Source organism: Aptenodytes forsteri, unplaced genomic scaffold (genome assembly GCF_000699145.1).
Source record: "Aptenodytes forsteri isolate BGI_AS27 unplaced genomic scaffold, ASM69914v1 Scaffold3, whole genome shotgun sequence".
Lineage (NCBI taxonomy): Eukaryota > Metazoa > Chordata > Aves > Sphenisciformes > Spheniscidae > Aptenodytes > Aptenodytes forsteri.
Genome location: NW_008795283.1, coordinates 1375761 through 1398899, shown reverse-complemented (window position 1 = coordinate 1398899; position 23139 = coordinate 1375761). Strand labels below are relative to the sequence as shown.

Sequence of the window (23139 nt, the reverse complement as noted above, 5' to 3'; positions counted from 1 at the left end):
GGGTTTTTTTGTTTTTTTTTTCCTTCCTAGGTTTTGTTCCCCTCTCTCTCTCATTGTTTTACTTTCCATTACAATTTATTATTGTTGTTGTTATTATTATATTATTTCAAATATTAAACTGTTCTTATCTCAACCCACAATTTTTCTTACTTTTGCTCTTCTGATTCTCTCCCCCATCCCACCGGGGGGTGTGGGGGGGAAGGTGAGCGAGTGGCTGTGTGGTGCTTAGTTGCTGACTGGGGTTAAACCACAATAACCTCAGATACTTCTAGAGTAAATTTGTATGTTTGGGAGTGAGGAGCAAAAGGCAGGAAAATTATAAGGATCTCTCCTTGCAAGTGAAGGTGTAACCATGCTGCACATGTAAATATCATTAACAGGAAAGGAGCTGAGAGGTAGCATGGAGCTAGAGGGGAATTAAGAGAAGCTTGTTAGCTTGACAGATAAGAAGCACAAGCAGAGAAGTGAACAAAAAGAAAATCCAGAAGGAGAAAGTAGTTACTTCACGAAGAATAAAAGAAAAATGGATACCACCAAAATGAGAACATTACTGTAAGGTACCAGGTAAAGGTCAGGAAAGGAGAGGTTCATTCAAACATGAATGGAAGTGGGGATGAGAATATAAAGTCCAGGGAATTCCTTTACCCATCTCTGCTAAGCTGGTGAATCCTGGAAAAGCAGGTGCAGTTCTCTGGATCTTCCCAAGGTTCGGTGCACTGGATGACCACTGTTTGTATCCTTCTACCAGAGCTTTCAGACTGAAATAGTAGAAAGATGGGAGAAAATGTACCATGCTCACAACCAATTTTCATTCCCCCTTCTATATTCTCTATCGCTTTACTTTGGGTATGCATGTATCCATCTCTAATTACATAGATTTGAAGTCTTCCCACAGCAAGACATTTTGCAACATCTTTACAGCACCTTAAAATACAAAAAAAGTCAAAAAGTCCCCTCATTTGTTACACCATGGCAGTCAAAAGACCTCTGCTGATAACCAACAGCTATGAAAGCAGAATAATAGAAAACACCACTACAAAAATCAGATGAAACATTTTCTTTTTAAACCAAGGTAAACCTACCATGGCAGGTAAAAAATAAAGTGCTTAGCAGGAGGAGGGGAAAAATATCTCCAAAAACATTTCCATGTGAAATATAAATGAACAATGAAAGTCAAAGATCACCCACCGGGACAATAATATGCTAAAGTCATTGTAACAGCGAAGTCATGCTTCTATATTATAAAGCCCAACATTTCTCCTCTAAAGAAAACACAGCATTGAAGTACAGTTAAAAGCATAAGTTCTAGATTATGGAAAAATAGGTAACTAAAATCATAAATCATGTCATTGTTTCTCTTACTTACAGACAAAACCACCCAAAACCCACAAAAACAAACAAGTGAAAAACCCCAAACCAAATTCCTACTTTGACATCACCTGCGTATGTCACCAGGCACCCAAGCTTATTAGTAGTCCTCGTTCATAGGTATTTATTACCATCATCCTATTTGTTCCCTGCAGTACTTCATGACATCAGAAACAACTTTAGTAAGCAGCACAACTTTCTGACATATCAACACTTAGCAAAAAGTTTTATTGTTCAGTTATCAATACAGTCTGAACTGGAAGATTTCTGGTGCCTTTCTCCAAACTCCAACGTGAAACACATCATAGTGTTGGTGAAAAGCTAACATACACTTAGGATAGACAGAAATTGAATGAAAGGTGTAAAAAGATGTATGGATAGTCTGAATGATCTCAACTAGACACACAAGAGCATCGACTTATTATTGAAAGAACAGAAAACTTAGGAGATGAGACCTCTTCCAGCTCCATTACTAACTTGCATTGTTCTTTGATAAAACACACAATTCATTACAATCCTTCCCTTGCAGAGAAAGAAGGATATGAGCATACAGAAATTATGTCTCATAATTCTTATTTTTTCTACCAGAATCACTCTGCATTTCTAAGATGGCTTCCATTGCAGGATTTCAAAGTTTTGTATCTTTTTTTTTTTTTGCCTTGGTATGTATTTTTCCTCTATTCTCTACCTAACTGGGATGCCCTACGTGTCACCAAACTATATTGCTATAGCAAGGTCACAAGGCCTAAACCTGATTCAGCACATGTTCAGTTGGTTGATGACCATGCTATAGGCATTACAATAAAAGTATCCTGTGCAGTTCTCAACTGTCTTGAAAGTCCATGATTTTCCATCATAGTACCCTGCTATGAACTTCAATCCAGACAGCACAGTGCTGAATCCTACTTGTCAAGACATACAACCACACAGTTTTACAACAGAGATGCAATTCAGTGTGTGGTTTACTCCCTCCATATTATACTCAGCTATGCAACACAACCCACCAAATAATGTATGTTGTATCTAAATTATCCATGTGTAGAACATGCATAGTTAGGATAAATACTATAAATAGAGCAGCATATTAAGGGAAAGTTGGTGAGTAAAAACAAACCATGTTAGCAGTGTGATCACCTCCAAAAGTAAATGTCAAAGCTCCTACAATATGGGTAGACAACTATTGAGGAAGGGAGCATTTCCATGGAGCTAGGAAAACACATACTCTGTTCTCTATATGCAGAGATAGCAAAGTTGTAAGTGATAGGCAGCAATAATCTTCAGTTTCGCCTTCACTTTACAGTCATAGTTATCTAAAGGGTCTTGGGAATTGCCCTTTATTGTACAGCAGGACACAACAACTTAGTTTGCTTCCTTATGACTTCTCAGAGCAATCTTCCCTTGCAAAAAACAGACTGAAGATTTGCTGTTACTGACAAAGCGCAGCTCAATCTGAACAGAAAGATAAATAGCTACCAGAATAATTTCAAGGCCTGCCACATTCGCCTCAAGGTTCTAAAATCTTCATCCTTCCCTTTTATTTTTCGCTCCTTCTCTCTCCCCCCCAAATTACAAGCAGACCCTGAAGACCTGTGCAGAGGATAGCTGCACATCCTCTTAATTAGACAGTAGCGTGCATTTGAAAACAATTCAAAACATGCTGACTTAGAGTACATTCCTACTACAGCAGTATTACCTGTTACTGCTCCAAGGAAAGAGCAACTGGAATGATTTGAAAGCAGCAGCAGCAAAACTGTATATTTCAGTCACCAGCATGACAATTCAGGAACCTAAAGACTTCTTACCTGTAATCTATTTAGATTAAATAACAGGAAGGTTATTACTCTGTTGTATTATGGTTGAGTTACTTCTCTGTTGACTTTTTCTATTGGGAAGTCAAAAGCACCTCTCTTCAGGAGTGATAAGGTGACAAGGCTTATTTGCTCAGCAAATTGCAAAAAGCTTCCCTACAACTGTAAGACAGCATCTGGTGTCTTAATACCATTCTGTAACGCCATGTTGAGGCATTAATACAATACTGTCATGAATAAAAAGTGTCTGCTCCCAGGCTCACCCCTATTTAGCTTGCAAGATTTTAAGAGATAAATGCTAAAGGGCTCTGACTACCCCACATGCAGTGTCACCTTCCATAAAATCAATAACACCACCAGCATGAAAACTTAAACAGGGTAAAGATCACCCATGTCATAGTAACAGTCAGACTAATCAATGCCAAGTTTAAAGACAATTAAGACTTCACCATATATCCTTGAGAATATACCACAAAATCACAACTGAACTGTCACAACACTAGTCCAACATAAAGCTTCATCCAGTCTCTGCAATTCAGCACAGCAACCTTCTGCTGCTGTGCATATTCCGTATGCTCAAAGATAAATGCAGAAGGGTGAATAATCACTGTATAATATTTTCATGACTGCCTTTACTTGGTGTTAATTACAGGTCAGTTTACTCATGCTAGAGAATTTCACTGCAATTCCCACAATGTAATTCTTGCATAAATTTCAAATTGCCTCCTGTGGACAACACATGGAAAGTGATAAAAAAGATGAAGATTCAAGTTCCCTTGATCAAAAAGTCATGTACACAGCTGGAATAGCAGCACTGCTGCTACCAGTACAGTGTCATGGAGAAGACTTGAACTGGACTTTTCTATCCTAAATTTAGCTCTTCACTTTACCCCAATTTTTATCCCCCTACCCTCTAAAATTAGAATTAAAAAATACTAAAAATAGCAAGCACTCTCTCTTTTGAGTCACTAACATTTACTGAAACTCTGCTCCCTTTAAATTAAAGTCTGCAGTCTGGCATGATCTCAGCAGGAAGCAGTAGTTCATTGTATGTTAACCATACTGCCTTCTCAGAAACACTATCATGTTTCAGATACTCTGCAAAATGCCATAGCTGTATTGAGTCTCCCTGGAAAAGGTGACGAATACTGTAGAACATCTCAGAGAGAACAGGATAGTTTTAAGAGCAACCATGGTTAGCAAGCAACTCCTTTCCAGCTGTCTGTGCCCAAAAGCAATTCAGTGCTTCAGACTGTACAATAATGAACAGAAAACTGAAGAGCTTTATTCCCAGAATTCTAAGAACATGATTTCAAGGTAGAAGTGTTTTTCTACCAGCTTCAGTGATCTCCTGCCCTTTTATATAATGATTGTAAAGTGTGACACCTGTTTTAATTCTGTAGAATACTATACTTCATCTATAACATAGGTAAAGCATAGGCAGCAGTCAAAGAAGCTTCCTCCACACTGCCCTGTTAGCATGTCAGGAGTACCTTTGATGGAGAACATATTTTAATGTCATTAGAACACTTAGATCCAGGCCCTCTTGCAGAGGCCTGCAATAGTGATGCATTATGTAAACATCTATTTTCCAGGAATTTCACACCTGAGCACATAATATTAAAGATAAATTGTAACCAGTTATTTTATTTTCCCTGTTTAAAAATATGGCAAGGGTCAAACTATCAATTTAGCAGGGGAAAAAGCTTCAAACTCCACTAAAAATCACGAGGCATTCAAACCTCTTAGAAGATCAAAATACTCCTATGTTTAACACAGCATTTTGGCAATGATCCATTGGAGTCCTGGTATAAATAATTCACATATGAAAAAAAAAAAAGAAGCCACAGAACAAGAATCTATAGAAATAGAGGTACAACCTGTATCTCTGCTAAAATCACTTTCAGGATGTATTCACTCAAGGTACGTGTCCTTTTCAAAAGCCTGAAGAGAAGATATTTGCCTGGCTCTACCGGATACTTTTTAAATAATAACATTTAAGACAAGAAAAAGCATAGCTGGGAGTTGTAAAAGAGAAGTAGTTTCAGATATGATATGAAACTACAGAAAGTTGAGCCTGAAAATAAAGAAAAGCTACTAGAGAAACAGTTTTGCACAGCTAAGAAGTTCTACTGCTTACAAATACACATAACAAGGTAATAGCAGACAGTGAAAGCATCAGTCCATGCTGGATCTCTAGCAAGGGATTGAATGCAATGCAGTTGTGTAATCTCTTCTGAATCTCTAACATCTCTGGTACAGCAAGTAAGTTTGGAAGCAGAAGCGTTTGCAAGAGGATAGCAAATTTCCTGTGAGCCAGCTCATAACCAGTTTTAGAACCTGGAAGCCAGTCTGGTTCCAGGCCCTCTCTTACCCATCTTCTCCTGCACCTAGCTCCTTGTGACAAAGTGAGCTCGGTCCCCAGGTGCGTCCCTTTTTCTTCTGGCCTCTCTTCTCTTCTTCCTCTCCTTCCTCCTTTGGAAGGACTGAGCTTCGTCCCCACGTTTTACTGCTTTCAGCAGGAGTCACTTCACAAGTGGGAAGAACAGTGGAAAATGGGAAACAAAAACAGATACACAAATTAAAGAATTGGTTCCATAGCAACATAAGGAATAAAATATAGGCCAGAACAGGAATAGTAATGAAAACATCCATTCAGGCTTCTTTCCCATAATTCTGATCATTTATCAAAACAGATCTAACAACCAGATCCCTTCAAAATTAGTATAGATAGGCTTTACAGCTTTATTCCATCACTAGTTTCTCTTTTTTAGAACCACCAGTTTGATACCAGACACACAAGTGTCATGATATCCAATACAAACACTACACATTAACTAACATCCCTTTCATACTTCTAATACATGCTTGTCTGCCTAATTCTGGTTTTTTTGGGAACACTATTTTCATGACAAGCACCCTTGTTTTTCTTCCCTTCCAACAGTAACTGAATCCACTTCAATAATGTTTCACAGATCTATTCTGCAAATTAGTATTTTTAAAAATTAACCCGTACACCTAAGGAACGTATTTTCTATACAATCAAACAGCAATATTTCAAGAACTTGGGTAATTAAGGTTTGGACTCCAAAGAAGGTGATACTCCCCCCCATCACCAACACACTCCATTTTTCTCTCTAAATGCATACATGCAGGGCACAAGGCAAACATTTTAAGAACTTTTTTTTTTTACAGTCCTGTCCTAGATATGGAATCTTGGCATCTTACCACGCTGACAGACTGCACATTTCCCAAATTCAATACTACATTGAGCTCCTTACACTGTATGGCCCTGAGTCTGGGAATAATGGTAGGGCTTGCAGGAGGGCTGGAACAGCTACTGATCAAGCTTTTCCTTTTATCCATCGTTGGAGAAGCCTGCACAGTGAATTTATGCTGGAAATCTGTTTATCAAAAGAAAAAGAAAAAAATCAAGACAAAAGCAGAAAGACACAGTTAAAATTCTTTTTTTAATATAAGAAAAAAGAAATAATAATTTATGGTAACTTTCAAAGAGCACAATTTACAGGATCTATGTAGAAATGAAGTTTTACAGCTAATTGCTATCCCCCCATCATACATGCAGTTACTTCAGAACAAAGATGTGCGCTCACACTCATGAAGGTATTTCTTCTTAGAGTATGTATGAGATACATACACACGTAGATCCCCATGTGTTGACTGACATTTATGCCAAAGTATATCCCTGTATAAATTCCTTTCACCTTATCTCTCAGTTTCTTAATCTAAGCAAAACCACCAGCAATAGATGTTTACAGACCTGAAGAAAGGCATAGTTAACATGCACGTTTTATCATCATTGCTCTTCTGAACAGCCCATCTCTCTCAGAAAACAAAGAATATAGTGTAAGACATCATCCTTAATGATGACCCTTAGGTGATTTACAAAACCCACACTTTTATTCTTTTACAAATTTGAATCTCCATACAGAATCCACAGCAGAAAATCACCATCTTCACTCTTAAGACTGACTTCCCTGACACCTTCTTCAAGGAGGGTGGTATTAGAGGTCACTTGTGTGTTAATATGAGTTCACATATGAACTAGCAATGTAGGGTTGTAGTCTCACAGCTATCAATGTATTTTTGATAATTTTTAGATTGTTGCACCAAAAAAACCAGTAGATTATAGTTTCTGCTGCACCATTATGTAAAATAATCCCAGAGCGAGAACCTTCACCATTTTTATGTACACCCTTTATTAAACTGATCATTTTGAGTATTAACATGTTAAACTGCAACATCAACATTTTTATGTGAACCATATACAGCCGTTGACTAACAAACATGTAACACCTCAAATTTACTTCTAGCCTTCATACAGCATTCCCCAGCCTTGAAACTTTGGGGAATGCTAGCCACAAGAGCATCAAATTTAGTTTCTTGATCCCAAAGAGGCATGTTTTTCCCAAAGTACATCCAATACTTTCTAATGCGTAAGTATCAGTAGAAAGGAGCTACCAAAGCTACAGGTTCGCCTGTTCCTCCCATTTCACCTGACACAGCCTAACACGTCACCAACCTGAAGGCAGGCTGATATGATTGCCATCTTTTAACTTGAGGCGGTTCCTCTTGAACTTTCCCATGCGTTTCTTCACCCGAGGCTTCTCCTGACACAGCTGGTGGATGATGATGTTGAGCTCCCTTTCCAGGATGTCAATCTCGCGTTCTGCCAGCTCCTGTTCCCGCCTTCGTAGCAACTCCTCATGGTTCTTCTGTTCAACAGCAGCACGAGTCAGCTCTTCTTCCCATGTGCGCAGCTCCTACAGGGAGATAAGAAAGGAGAAACAAAAAGCTACCTTGTGACCTGCGGGTTAAGACTAACATTACCTATTCTGAAGGTACAGCAGCAATGACTTGTGCTCACAGCACTGCTAGTGCCACTGTCTAAAGGCTCAGCTGAAAGCCAAAAATCTAAAACAATCCTCAAGAACTTCTACGCTTGCCATTCAAGGCCTTTCATATCAGTATTAAAATTTGGACATCAGCACTTGTGAGGCCACACCTGGAATCCTGTGTCCAGTTCTGGGCTCTCCAGTACAAGACAGACATGGACATACTGGAGAGAGTCCAACGAATGGATGATTAAGAGACTGGAGCATCTCTTCTATGAGGAAGGGCTGAGAGATGGGACTGTTTATCCTTTAGCAAAGAGAAGGCTTGGGTGGGGGAAAAGGGGGATCTTATCAGTGTATATAAAAACCTGAAGGAAAGGTGCAAGGAAGATAGAGCCAGGCTCTTTTCAGCGATGCCCAGTGACAGGACAAGAGGCAATGGGCACACACTGGAACACAGGAGATTCCCTCTGAACAACACACTTCTACTGTGAGCATTACCAAGCACTGGCACGGGTTGTGGAGTCTCCCTCCTTGGAGATATTCAAAAGCCATCTGGACATGGTTCGGGGCAACTGGCTCTAGGTGGCCCTGCTTGAGTAGGGGAGTTGGACCACACGACCTCCAGAGGTCCCTTCCAGCCTCGACCACTCTGATTCTGTGAAAAGGCACTGAATCCTAAATTCAGTGTCATGAGAAAAATATGCTGGATATCTGACATGAACATGTTTACAAGAGCCATTGGAGAGTACCATGCATATGGGAACCCATTTTGGAAGATTTATTCATAACGCTGAACAGAATTAATCCTTGTTTTCCTGTTCAGTAAGTACCTATGTTAACTTCAGTATTGACTTAAACTGTTTAAAAACAACCTTGCCATCTCATGCATCATAAAATAGCAAAAAACACAGCTCTAAAAAATGAATGAAGAAAACATCATCAGGAGGTCATTCCCACCATTTTCCGCCAAGCATGGCTGCTCCTTAGGCATAAAGATGCATGAGGCAAACTTTTCAATCTTTCCCTTGTTGACAAAATTAATCAACTGAAACTGTCCTTGAGATCACAAAATGTCTTCTCACTGCACTCCTCTCCTCTCACCACAAGGATATAAGAATTCAGCGCTCAGAATAACTATCTCCAGCTGGCTAATTCCACTGCAGAAGGTAAAAACTGAAGAACTCAAGTTAAACTTCAGATAGATTATCAGACAGATAATTTAGTTTAGATTTTTTTTTTTAAATAACGTCATTGTTACCTGTACATCACCACAGAGGTTTGGTACATTTTACTCATGAGGTGAATAGGATATAAAATTCTCTTTCCTCATCGCTACAGAGGAATACAGTACTCAAAACCTGAGGGCAATCTAGCTACTACTGTTTGTCTGTTGAAATTTCTGGTTTTCAAAAACTGTTCCAACACAGTTACGCCGGGACAATAGCAGCAGGGAAATGCCTATTAGCTATTTTATTTTTCCCCAAAAGCTACTATAATATGTGAATAGAAATGTTTTAAGCATTGTTGTAGGACTTCTCTCCTCTGCCCCAAGGTGTCCTTTTTTTTCTGCTTCCTAAATCCAACTTCTGAGCCTAAATCAAGTTGGCTGCTTATTACGAATTTATTTTTAAGCAAGAGACAGTGAACTCTGAAAAATACTATTAGTGATTCCACTGCAGTATTTCACATGAACAACTGTAAAGACAGTCTCTGTAAGGACCTTAATATAGATGCAGCAAGCTGTGCTTTCTGCAAGTATGCTTGAAGAAAACTTCAGCTTTTTCACTTCTACTCTGAGGCTGATGATCACAATTCCTTTTATTCCTGCTAGCATTTTTGTTTCCTGCTATTTACCCAGATGGACTTCAATTATAACAGTTATTGGACCATTCCCCTAGTAGCACTCATGTTTATTATAGTCTATCCACTTTGGCTGTGCTCAAAACATGGAAAATGCAAATCTGACAGAACCAAAGCTGCAATGTTTGCTAGAGTATATATGGTGAAACTCTCTCTCCTACTTTTATTGTTAACAGTTATCATTGGGCTTCTCAATTAAGATGTTAACAGTGAAATAGTTATTAGATGCATTTAACAATGAAGACAACTCATCATAGCAGTTTGCGCAGCGTATAATGGAAGCTCACTACAATATTAGAAAGAGTAGCAGCTCAAAATGCAGATACTTATTTTACTCATGATTCTGCCCTTGTGTACATTACAACCTGCCATTGATTTGGGGACTTATTACAAGCTCCAGTAAAGCACACACAAAATTAACTCTGGGATGCACTAAACGATGATCCCTGTTTGAATTATAAAATGGGAAAATTATAATCCAGAGCGCACAATCATGGGGTGTTTTTCTCTACTTACCTTTTCTTTGGCTCTGAGCTGATCAAACATCTCTTGGATCTCTTGTTTCCAGTCTTCCTGCAGGGAGTGGAAGGAATCTTTGGGCATTTCAAAGAAACCAGACTCTTCTATGGCAGTGAGATGGTCTAGGATACTGGCAAAGGAAGGTCGTGAGTGTGGGTCAGGGTTCCAACAATCTAGAATAGGACAAAGACAAGCAACTGTTAAGCACCTCTTAGTACGGAGGTTTGAGAGGATGAGTAGTACTTTACTGATCCCCAGTGGCTAAGAGTGGCATGCACACTCTCTGTGTTACCCCATCTTTCCCATTTCCCATATGTATTGACTATTGTCTGATCGTAAGTCAAGTATGGAATTCACGCTTTCATGCTTATACAACATCCAACATCACTTAACATCTTGAACTACCTGGTCTCTAGGTTCTATTGCAATAATATGCCAAGTGAAAGAGAGGTTTACTAATTTTACAGAAAGTTACATTTTCAAACATATATTAAAAAATCATAAATAGTTTCCTTAAATATTTTGCTTTAAGTTGTATGTGCTCACAGAGCGGAAATACTATGCAAGACTTCTGTGAACAGTTCTTTTATCACACTTACACTGCAGAGTTAACAGTCACACTGCAGAAGGATATCTATCAGAGTTCTTTCTAATGCCAAACTCTAATACTAAGCTGAGTCATTATGAATCTCTTCCATAGAACTGAAAATCTCTCCTGCAAAGCAGGCTGGGCATAACTTGAGTGAAAATAGGAGATTCAAATAATGACATCAAATAGTGCATTTGGAGTTTTCTTACTTTTAAGGGTTCTTTCTTATTTGAGAGAAAAATTGTTTGATCAGGCTTTTTTCTTTTGCTTTTAAGAGAAACCTCAGATAAACAAGCTTTTTCATTTACAGTCTAATGCAATGGCTTACCCAAGTACAGAGCTCTAAAAACGCAGAATTTAAGGCACCCATCTTACCACATGAGGCAACTCAACTAGCAATAGTACAAAAAGGTACTCCTTTTACAGTAGTGGGAATTGAACATTGAAAACAGAAACGGAAATAGAAAATGGTATGAAGTAATATCTCAAGCTACAAAATCATTAAGAACGTGTTTTTAAAAAGCCATTAAGTCAAAACGTTTGACTTAACAACACTTTTGAATAGGAAATTCTTACTCGTTCAGTCCTCCCTCTTACTTCACCCTTATTTCTACTCCTGCAGAAAACGTCACTTTCTCATTCTATATTGTCCTGTACTGGCACTTACACAGGTTCTTGTTCAGCAAGCATCCTTATTCTCTTTAGTACTGCTAGACTCCTGCGTGCCAAAAATTGAGAAGAACCAAACAGAAAAACTTAGCATTCAAGTATATTTCTAGGGAATACAGCTTTTGTGCATGAGTGGAAGAAACTAACACATGGGTCTTTCTCAATATGCTCATACTATCATTGCTCTTAATGGTCACTGGATTTAAAGACACACATTACTGCAGCACGAGGCAAGAGTTATAGAAGTGTTCTAAAGTTTCCTAGACCTTACAGCTGGAAAAAAGGAAGCCTTCTTAAAAAAAATTTTGGTGATGTCCTAAAAAGACATTCATTCATCAGTTCTGTGGATTGAAATACACTAAGGAGCAGCTGTAATTAAAAATAAATAACACTTCACAAAATCTGTGCAACTGCTGAGGTTTAGTTTTGCAGGTCTTTGATTTTAGCACTACTGAGATTTTGCATTTGCGAGCTTTGGTTTCAAAACTGCTGGTATCAAGATGCTGGAATTTAAGCATCTGTTCAGGTTCCAGGAGACATAAGCTGGAACACATTTGTATTTACGGATTTCAAATTGCTTCTCTTATCAAAATGGAGAACTGAGGATGTTAAAGAGTGCTCTGAAGGTCCCCTGCTGCTGACCAATTAGTAGCAATGGGTGATACAGCTGGACTGTCAGTGCCATAATCCCTGCCTCTTTACCCCAGGTTTTAAGCATGGCAAAGCAAACATGACCCAAAGTAAAACAAAATGCTGCAGCCAGCCAAATGCATGAATGAGTGAACAGGATAACTATGCAGGTGGCCCGTGGCTTTTATTTTCCCAGGCCTAGATCTGCCATTATTTGCACTAATGAGGACAGTTGTAACATACAAGTCTTTTCTGTGAAGAGGGAAATTTCAGCTTTGCTGTCTCAGTGAAGACCACCAGGGCAGTAATTCAAAAGTAAAAGCAGCGTTAGGGGAACAAGAGTTCACCCGAGACAGGAAACAGCCTGTTTGAAAAACAGTTTTGGTGAAGGGGCAGAAAGTAATTGTTTTCTTGTTCTCTTCTTCCCCCCTGCACATGGAGAAGCCAAGCGTTCCAAAGCCATGTGGGTGCTCACCCCTGCGCTGCTGGGTTCAAGCACAGGCCATATGCCTCTACCTGACTTTCTCAGAGGGCATTATTTTTAACCCCAGCAGCAGATACCTCACTTATATTTAAGAAATCCAGGGTCCTTGTTTTAGGGAACCATGTCAAAATAAACTGCCCTGGCGCAACACTGAGCTGGTAGTTCCATTAACTCTTTCAGATGCAGTTTCTTGCTTTACATTGCTTCCAAGCTACTATACCTGCAACTCTACTGCTCTTTACTATCCAGTAGGATGGGTTTTTTTAGCACAACAGTACATGAAATTTTCTACTTTAACTTAACTGAAGCCTGTAACCTACAGAGAAGACCAGAAAAATGCAAAGTATTCTAAAAGCAGAGAAATCCATCAGAAACATTTTCTTGCATGAATCAAATTCCTTTCTTGGGGCTAAAAACACCACCAGAGACCACAGAATATCAGCTCTATGTTCAGACTCATTCTTTGCTCACTAAGACTATAAACCATGTTTGATTTCTCTTTACCTGAGTTTTCTTTCTGCCAGATTGGTATAAAAATGTTTATTACATATAGACACCTGGAAATCCTTGGGAATAGGGGCACTGAAAAAAAAAACATTTAAAGGTACTAGTGTGAGAGGGGGAGGGAAGGAAGGAGGGAGGGAGGAACAACTGAAGCTCAGAAGATATGTAAGTAGTTGCAATAGCCAGCAGAGCAGGTGACATAGGTACACCCCAAAAGCTACCTCACAGAGTCGTTTTTAATGAACTACAGCAGCTCTGGTGACAAACTCCTGTATTTCTTTCATCCATATATAGCTCACCTTGGGCATGAGTTATCTCCACACACAACGCAGAAAATCACACCATTCTGACTGAAAATTTGGGTTGTTTTCAAGTGTCAAAGCCACATTCAAACCCTCTCCCCGAAATGTCAGTAGGATGAAGTTTCATTCCAAATCAATCTGACACTACCTAGCAAGATGTTCAAGCTATGGATTTCAAAACAAGTTGAAGACTTCAAACTAGACCAAAATATGTGAAGTTTTGGTGTTGGTGAGTCTGCACTACTAGAAAACAACAGCTAGATGATGACAGTAATAGCCCCCATTTTCCTATAAAGCCAGTTGATAAAAAAAGGGCAGGGAAATTTCTTTCACATACTACTCCTGTAATAGAGTAACTGTCACAGCACACTAACAGCCAAGCCTAGCTCCCATAACAACTTGCACCATTGAATAAAGCCATTTGAGAAATCTGTGCTCTTAGGTATCAAAACCAACGCAAAGAGGCAATACTCAACAGCATTCTAGAAACAGCACCAACCATACTCACACCACAGCTGGCTTACCTTCCATGAGTTTGGCAAAAGGCTCTGGACACGTGGAAGGGATTGGAAGAGCAAGTTTATTCATGGCAACACCATATGCTACCGCAAGACCATCAATTCCTCGGAATGGTACTTCTCCTGTTAGCAGTTCCCAAAGCAGCACACCGTAACTACCAGGAGGAAAACAGAAAGAGAATAGGTGTCTGACTTTAACACAGTCTTTGTTAAGCAACAAGAAAGTACCTGAACCTATCAGGGTAAGTGTGGTACGCTGAAGAAATTGCAGTTTTCTGGACAAGCTCATCATGGCTGCCAAGCTGGCAAAGTGCCTTATTTTACCTGCTTTTTTTAATAGGGCTGAGATAAGATGCCATTTTCGCCTTTTAGACAAAAATCATTTTCTCCCTGGAAACTGGGAACAATCTGAAAAACATTAACATAAATCTTCTAATTTAGCAAATTTCAAAACAGAACCCAGGGAAACTCTCAAATGTGAAGGAGGGTTGTTTGGCGAGTTGTGATTTTTAAAAATAAGTGAAAAATACTTCTTCAGAATTAGGCTGTTCTTCAGATGTTCTGTGAAATATTAACTATGAAGTTATGGAAATAGTTCCAGGACTGTTCTTCCCCCAGGTATATGACAAACAACGTATCATCAGAATATTCTCTCTACTTCTAGGAAACCTGAGCCAGAGACGGCTTCTTCATAGTTAGTGACCTGACAGTTTTTTCTTCCATTGATCTGTCTTATTCTCTTCTGAACCCATTTACCATCCACTATGTTCTGTAGTAGCGAGTTCCACAAATTTAATGACGCATTGCCAGAAAATACTTCCATGTGTTTGTTTTGAGCTTATCACCTGGTAATTTCATTTGCTTCCCTGTAGTTCTTTCAATACAAGGAAGAGTGAACATATGTTCCCTATTAGCTCCTTCCATGCCATCCATGATTTCACAGGCTACCACTACATCCTACCTAAATCATCTTCTTTCCAGCCCCCAAAATCCTAATCTAGCTAAATCCTAGTCTACTTAGTCTCCTGAACAGAAGCCATTTCATATCTTTCATTGACCTTGACATCTTCTGTACCATCTCATTCCATTGAAACCTTTTATGTTGGAATGACCAAAATCACATAAGTTTTAAAGATATGGGGAGAGGCACAGTATTTCCTGTTTTCTTCTTTATTTCTTTTCTATTAAATTTTAATTTGCTACTTGCCTTTCTGACTCCTTACAAAATGAGCTAGGTTACTCACAGTAACTCTAATATCTTTTTACTGAATCATAATAGTAAAATTTAGAGCCCATAATTGTACATGTGAAATTCTCCCATGGGTACTACTTTGTATTTGTTACCATTTCATCTATTTTATCATTCAGTATAACAAAACTTTTCCTTAGCTCTCTACAGTAGATTAATTTTTTCTTATCCTGAATAACTTGGTATCATCAATAAGTGTTACCTAAGCATTTATTGCTTTCAAATCTCTTTTATTATGTTGAACACAAGCTTTTTCAAATCTCTTATGTTGAACACAAAATTCCCCACCAAGAAAACCGATGTATTCCTTTAGTAATTAAGAATTGACTAAGTGATGGGAAACAGACTTGCCCTCTTCTCCCACATCAATTTACTTTCTTTAAAAGCTTTTGATGAAAGATTTTGTTGAAAGTTTTTACAAATCCAAATATGGTATAAGCAATCTTATCACTTGTCCACATGCTCAATAACTCCTTCAAGAATTTTCATTTTTTCACATAGTATGATTTCATTCTACAAAAGCTGACTCTTCCCCAGATATTCTCATATGTCCACCAGCTCCTCGCTCTTAGTGCTGTTTCTACCATTTAGTAGAACTGAAAATCAGACTTGCTGATCCTCAGGAAGCTCTTTTAAGACCTGTCATCATGTTTGCTGCCTTCCATTTCTCTGGTATTAAGGCAGCTTTAAGCAACAGATTACACAGCACAGCTATTAACTCAGCTGGCTCGCTCATGTTCCTGTAGAAGTCCTGGGTGTTACTGTAAATCCCAGCAATTTGTTACTGTTCATTTTATCAGTCAGTTTTAACACCTCTGTGGACAGTACTTCAGTATGAGATGTCCTCCAGCTCAGCTCCTTTAAAGAGAAATTTTCAGCTTAAAAAGCCTCTCTTTGCTCCATTCTAGCAGACACAAGTCACTTACTAAGTTTTTTCTGCTATAGCCTTATCTTCTTTGCACTCTTACATCTTGGTCACCTCTATGCCGTATGTTCTCCTGCAGGGTTCTCACCTGTGCTGCATTTGAAAGCGATTTATTTGTTTTTATGCTTTTCACAAGACTCTCCTCAAAACCCTTTTAATCTTCTTAAGTGCTGGCAAGTCAAACGTAAAACACTCAAGTCCATGCCTAATTTTCATTTGGATACAGGTTCAACTTTTTGAAGTAGTCAACTTTTCAGTAGTCTCTTCTACATCATCATCTTCATTCATTTAAAGTCTTTCCTAAGCATTTGCTCTGAGCTTTAACATAGTGTCCTTAAAAGATATCCATGTTGCGCGTTCCCCTTTTGTTGTTTTACACAAAATTTCTCAATGTTTTCATTAATCTCCTTGAGATTAAACACTACTGTAATGGACTAATTTTTCTTAATTGCTTTTGCAAAGATATTGAATCTAAGTATACATATATTTTGACCATGGTCATATTGTACAGTTTTGAAGGCCTCCTAAGCACACCTGAAGACCAAATGAAAAACTGCTTGTCCTCTTAAAAGCTCCCTGAATAGCTGCTCCATGAAACAGTCATTTCTGAAGCTAAAAGATTAATCTCTTCTTGTTTCAAATCAACAATTGCCCTATCCATTTGAGAGTAATCAAAATTTTCATTATCGCAACCTGTATTCTTGCAATCTCCCCCCAACCCCGCCAAGTCTATACATTCATTGTACCTGCTGCCACCTTAGTTGGACAGTCTTAATACTGCTTTTCCTATTTAGATATGGAATTTCAGTCACTAGAGATTCCACCTTTGCTGCTAACACAGTTAGTTTATTAAGCAAAATATCATACTTTTTCACTTATACAATCTTTTGCATTTTTCCTATGTAATTCATACTCTTGATATTATAATGATAATTATAATTGAGAACCTTGATGGAAAGAAATAATCAATTTCTTACTGTCTCAAGAGCCTCATTTGAAAAAAATAAACAGGAGTTTAAGGATTTCCCATTTTCTTTTTGGCCTCCTAGGATTCATAAGACACTCAAAGGAAATGAATACTGAACTGAATATATATTTGGCCTGTCTAAATCTGATTGATTGTTCATGTTACTCTTCAGTTTGGATGCATGTGTTGCTATCAAAAGGTAGGAGAAACTACCGAAGAGTTGTGTTAATACTTTACCACGAGTGCTGGAGAAAGCATATATTAGCTATTTCTCTTAATGGAACAGTCAGGAAAGCACTATTGATGTGCTCAAAGCATTTCTTCTGCAGGCTAATTTTTAAAAGACAAAGGAACGGACAGATTGGAGTTTCTTCTAACATGACACTAGAAGTATGTATTGCAGAAAAGGTCACTTTGTTTGTGACAAAACTGAATGCCACCTCTTCCTCACATACCTACAGTTCATTGCTGAGAATACTGCTTCCACAGAACTAGGGAAACACTGCTTTGTGGCATTTGAACAACAATCATCCCAAGTGATTAAACAGCAAGAAAGGTGCTGAACAGTGTTTTCCATTAGCTCTCAAGGAGGGGATTGGCAATTACAAAGGAAAAAGCCAGAGACAGAAGAGATTTATACAAAAAAGGCGTAAGAAGAGTCAAGGGCCTCTCATTCTCAACAGGGAGGAAGAAAAACTGATCGAGCTCATTTATTTTTCCAGCACCCAGTAGTAATTTTTGGACTTTAATTACAAAATGAACCATGTGATACAAACCATGCGTCCAAGTCAACTGACACTTGTATGAATAATTAACCATCTCCCAGTGATCCAGTAATCCCTTAAGCCATTTAACATCAGGTTCAATCCTACACACTGGATTTTCAGGGAGAGGGAGGCTGGAGGTCTGCAGGATTTCACACGTGATTTTGCCATCTCCTTTGTAAGTCTGTGAACTTAGAGAAAAACAGTAATTTCTTCTCACTGTTATTGTTCAATGGCATTTATACCATAGGTTCCTCTTATCCATCTCCCGAGGTTCAGCACCTTCCATGAGAAAGGAACTATCAGCCCAACAAGGAGATCCCAGCAACAACAGAAAGTAGAATATTACTTTTGTTACGGAAAAAACTTCATTACATTTTAATGGCTATTAACAGTGAGCATTTTGCATGTTATTGGACTGGCAGTTCCAGAGATGACATTTCCTGCTTATTTCACAACAGTCAGTTGCATACACTTCTCCCACATGAGCTTCTACCAATATTGCTAGTCAACATTTGTCTGCCAGGTACTGAAGTCTTGCCAGTGCTTCATTACACACAGAAGATTACAGAAGCCTGGAAGCAGTCAGTTGTGGATGGAAGTGCTTGCCAACACTTGATTCAAATGAAATATTCTAATGACTGAAGTTCCTACACCCAACACTGAATGCCTGAAACATCCTGATCTGCTAATCAGATGGTTTTAAGTAGTTCTGGTATTCCATTCCCAAATGAAAATTAAATTCCTAATTATTTCACTGGTCTCAGAGTAGATACATCTTAAAAGCATGTAAATTGAAGAACACAGGGAACTCAGATGAAGGTTGTATGGTAGCTTAACATGATTAGAATGCGGAATATAGACAACACGATTGTCTTTTAAGCAGCACAAGTCAAAAATGAAGCGTGCGGCAAACAAGAAATACATTTAAGCAGTTAAAATGACAGGGAAATTTGAATTATATGCCTACTAACATTAGCTTGCTGTACAGTACTGGATAAGCTGCAATATCTGTGGTTCAACTTCCCCCCTGTAAATCCAAAGCAAATATGTAACTCTCTTCTCAAACACGTAAATAGATTTACAGGAACTGACATATTTAAATAAAACCATGGCTTCTTTGTCCTCTGTACAGTATAAGCACAAGGTTTCTGCTGTATATCTAAAGCTTGCGGGTGCAGCACAGCAAAATTCATAGCAACAATTTTTCACTAGCAAGATGTACTAAGTACTGTTATTATCAACAAGCTTTACAGTGGCCCAGACCCTGGTGATAGACACCAGTGTGTGGGAGCATTCCTCAGCCTTTTAAGTTCTTTGTCAACCCTCCTTTAGAATGGGACAAAAAAACCAACCAAACAAAACAAAAAAAAAAAAACAGATTGAGTTTTTTAAATGGAGCTTGCTACATGTTTTGAAAGGAATTGTATGAAGCAGTTATTTATGATGAGATGAGACTGACTCAGGAAATTTCAGTCCTGGCAAGCATTTTCTTCACCTGTTTGTGCAGCGAGAACACAAGCAGAACAAGATTCTTGCTAAAAGGCTGGGCAACAATTCAGCCAGCAGTATTATTCTAATAAGATTTAAAGAAAAGGTGTTGAAGTAAAAGGGTTTGTGAACATTAGAGACAGAGACAGCCAATTTTGCTGATGCTGCACAGGCTAACTGGAAGGTTGTCAGGCAAAAAACTCAACTCCAGTGACTAACCAAGAGGTTGAAGTGGACAAGAGGAGGGGCAAGTCTAATAGGATAAAAAAAGTTCATCCTGTTAAGAATATCAAGTTGCATCCTTGGGTGGGGACAGGATTTATTACACATGTCCATGACTGCTTTTATAAAATCCAGTGCTTACAATCACTGACACACTAGTAGTGACCGCACTGCAAGTATTTGTCCTCTGCATACATGCCTCAAACACCATGTTCTTTTCAGCTTATTTAACTATGACTCAAGGTTTTGGCCACCAGAGAGAGAAGGCTTATTCAGAGACAGTGTAACAGCTCTCTTAATGGTGACGACCCTCTGTTTAAGGAAGAGCACTGAGAGGAACTCAACCTGTTTTCAAGGGAAGATTGGTAACTATAAAAAGAGCAAGTGATGAAGGAAACTTAAAAATAGAAATATAGTATTCTGAAAAACCAACAAATAATTTGTTATTTACAATCCTTAAGTCCTGAAGTAATTCAAAGTCCTTAAGTCAATGACCAAACTGGTATTTTTGCACAGGTATAGAGGCACTTGAAATACCTTCATGAAAATCACCAACTGACCTATTAAGTCTTATCTTTTCTAAAATGGGGTCATACTGGTACAGAACATCTACTGCTCTGTTCACAGCGTGCCTGGATTATTAAAGTTACAGTCATGGGGAATTTGTTTCCCCCTTCCCTTCTCCCTCTCTTCCAGGATACCCTTAAAGGGCCACTCCTGGCACTGTTTCAGAGAAGAGCAAATTGAGGTTTGAGCTTGACAAACTGTGTACAAACCAGTACTGTCATCATGTGCACAGAAAAGGTGCAGAGCCTTGAGGTTTTCATTTCTGCCAGACTTCACTCAGAATAAAAGCCTGGTTCTTGCTCAATTCGTCTCAGATTAACTACAGAGGCTACCACATTTAATTACAGAGTCAGAATTTTATCCACACCATTAGTGTGCAAAATACAAGTTCACAGACTTATCACAAGGCAATACATTATCTATTCAGCAAAACTGGATAAGGAAAATGAAAATCCCCACACCAAATCTCTGCCATAACAGCCAAACAATTCTACTAGCTGGGATATTTCTTTATCCTGACAGATTTCACAGCATGCACACTTGTGTGGGAGCATTACTGGCCAGTGACAGAATCTTACTGCTCTGAAGACAAAGTCACCCTGACATTTCAATACCTCTCTCCCCACAGGAAAACCAAAATTCCATCTACTTCATCTGTTGCAGATGTTCAGTACTAATTCTATGTCACACAGCATCCAGAAAAGTCACTGTCCTAGAGCTATTTGCTGAATTCTGGATTTACCAATTCACTTAATGGTCGTATTCAAACTCAAGTTTCTGGAAGTCTACGGGCCGACCCTTATGCTCCTCCCCACCACAGTAGCTCCTGTTCTCAAAAATCCCAGTGCATGAATGGAAAATACAATATATACATGCAAATTACTACTTATGGATTACATATTCAGACGAACCTAGAGATGTATTATTTTATGTGAAAGACTAGAAAGGTGGAAATAATTCACAAGATTATTATGCAAGCGAAAAACATTGTATTCAGGCTGCAACTGCATGGGGAATTCGATTAGGTACAGTGTTTGTGTACAAATACATCAGTGACAGACTACTACCAAAACATAAAATGATCTTACTGTTGGTAAAACAGTAAAAAAGTAGTAATTTTAAGTACATCACAGATTGTTTTATGGCCTTTGATTATGTCAGCCAACAGCCAAAACAAGCACAAAAAGTTTGTTTTAGATAAAGCAGAGGGAATTGAGATTATGAATCCTAGGATAATCTGAACATAAATTTATAGAACAAAAATTTAGGGGGATGCAGGAGCTGGTCCACCACTTTCTACAGTTAAAAAAAAGTTTACAATTAATACAAAGTAGTCTGAGAGTCTGATAGATGGAAAGCTGGTGGATAAAGTTTTCTTAAGACCTGAATTTTAATATTTGGTTCACCATTACCCATTTTTAAACATAAAAGAGGTTTCCTGGCAGGTCTAGTTACTCTTTAGTATCCAATCACTTAATGCCAAATCAATACCTCCACACATCGCTGCCTTTGGAGAACATTGAGGAGCGGATGACCTCAGGAGCCATCCAGGCATATGTCCCAGCCGCACTCATTTTGGTAGTTTTATGCCATTCCCTGGCCAAGCCGAAATCCGTGATCTTCAATATCTTGTTGCTCAGATCTCCATTTTCCACCTTTTCGAGTATCAGTACTGGAGAAAAGGGGGGCGGGGGGGAGGGGAATAAAAGGTATGCAGAGTAAAGCTAGTATTTATGCAAAAAAGATCCTCCCGGACATCTCCCAAATTTCAAGATTCTCCCTGACTTTTAGTTATTCAAACATACCACACTCCATTGCAAATTATTTCAAGGTGATCCCTTCATCTGACAAGTGAACAGCTGTCGAGCAAATAATTTCAAATTTAACCAAAATACCAAGCCCAGAGAACAAATAGATAATGACATATTTATTTAATATAGTGCCTAGTGTCATTCTGTATAATAATTCTCTGCTAAGAGGAAGTGAACCACTGTAACTTCTAGAAATCCAGATAAGGGAAGACATTTCCTCATTAATCCTCTCTCAGCAAGCCTGTAGTAGCATCTTTTTCTTGAACTACTTAGAGGACTTTTTTTTAAATCCAGATACACACACAGGGTGGATATATCCTTCATGTAAATACGTTAGGAGTGGAAGCTCTATGTACACAGATTTTTTCTTTTTTTAAGTCACAATTAAAAAAAAAAAGATTGATGATCAGTAATAACATGCCCAAATCAAGACTTCATATACACCACCATGTTATAGATTCCCTCCCCCATCATTATGAAACTATTTTTTTAGTTAAGCTGCCAAAGTTTCTACCACGTTTCAGTGGCAAAGGAGTCTATACCCAAGAACTTTAAAAAACCTTGAGACAGAACTCAAGAATGCTTTGCTATAAGGCACATCTCCTCTTTACCCAGAAAGCTGTACTGTCACACCACTGTGAAATGAGTGTAAACCAGAGGCCAGAAGTATCCACTCCGCTTTAGCAGCGCCTCATTATCCTCTTTCTTTATCTTAATGTAAAGTGACCACACAAGTTGCGCCAGCAATGTAACATCAAGCAATAGGTTATAATAGCCCACTAACCTTCCATAACTAACGTAGCCATAAGCCTGTGAAATGGTTTTCAGCCACTTTGTAAAGGGCCACAAAGAAAAAATATTTGTATTACCATTAGTCCAATGACTTCACAGCAAGAGGCATCAAGCCACTAATACACCATCATTATGCAGCTACTCTGTTTTTAATGTCATTACAGACAGGTTCTTAGAAAACAAGAGGGGTTTTTTTTCCCCTTTTCTATGCATATATGTGTGAATTGCAAAAAAAAAAAAA

The 23139-nt window shown here is 38.5% G+C and overlaps 1 protein-coding gene across 1 annotated transcript in view; it reads right to left on the bottom strand.

Annotated features, from left to right (window-relative positions):
* Positions 1-21884, bottom strand: part of MAP3K9 (mitogen-activated protein kinase kinase kinase 9) — a 25273-nt gene extending 3389 nt beyond the window's left edge. The window contains exons 1-7 of the mRNA XM_019472061.1: positions 21787-21884; positions 14117-14265; positions 10412-10587; positions 7720-7960; positions 6458-6580; positions 5551-5704; positions 646-758 (exon numbers count right to left, since the gene is read on the bottom strand). Of these exons, the coding sequence (XP_019327606.1) occupies positions 646-758; positions 5551-5704; positions 6458-6580; positions 7720-7960; positions 10412-10587; positions 14117-14265; positions 21787-21869 (1039 nt within the window). The 5' untranslated portion in view covers positions 21870-21884. The remainder of the gene's footprint in view (positions 1-645; positions 759-5550; positions 5705-6457; positions 6581-7719; positions 7961-10411; positions 10588-14116; positions 14266-21786) is intronic.
* Positions 21885-23139: the final 1255 nt, after the last annotated feature.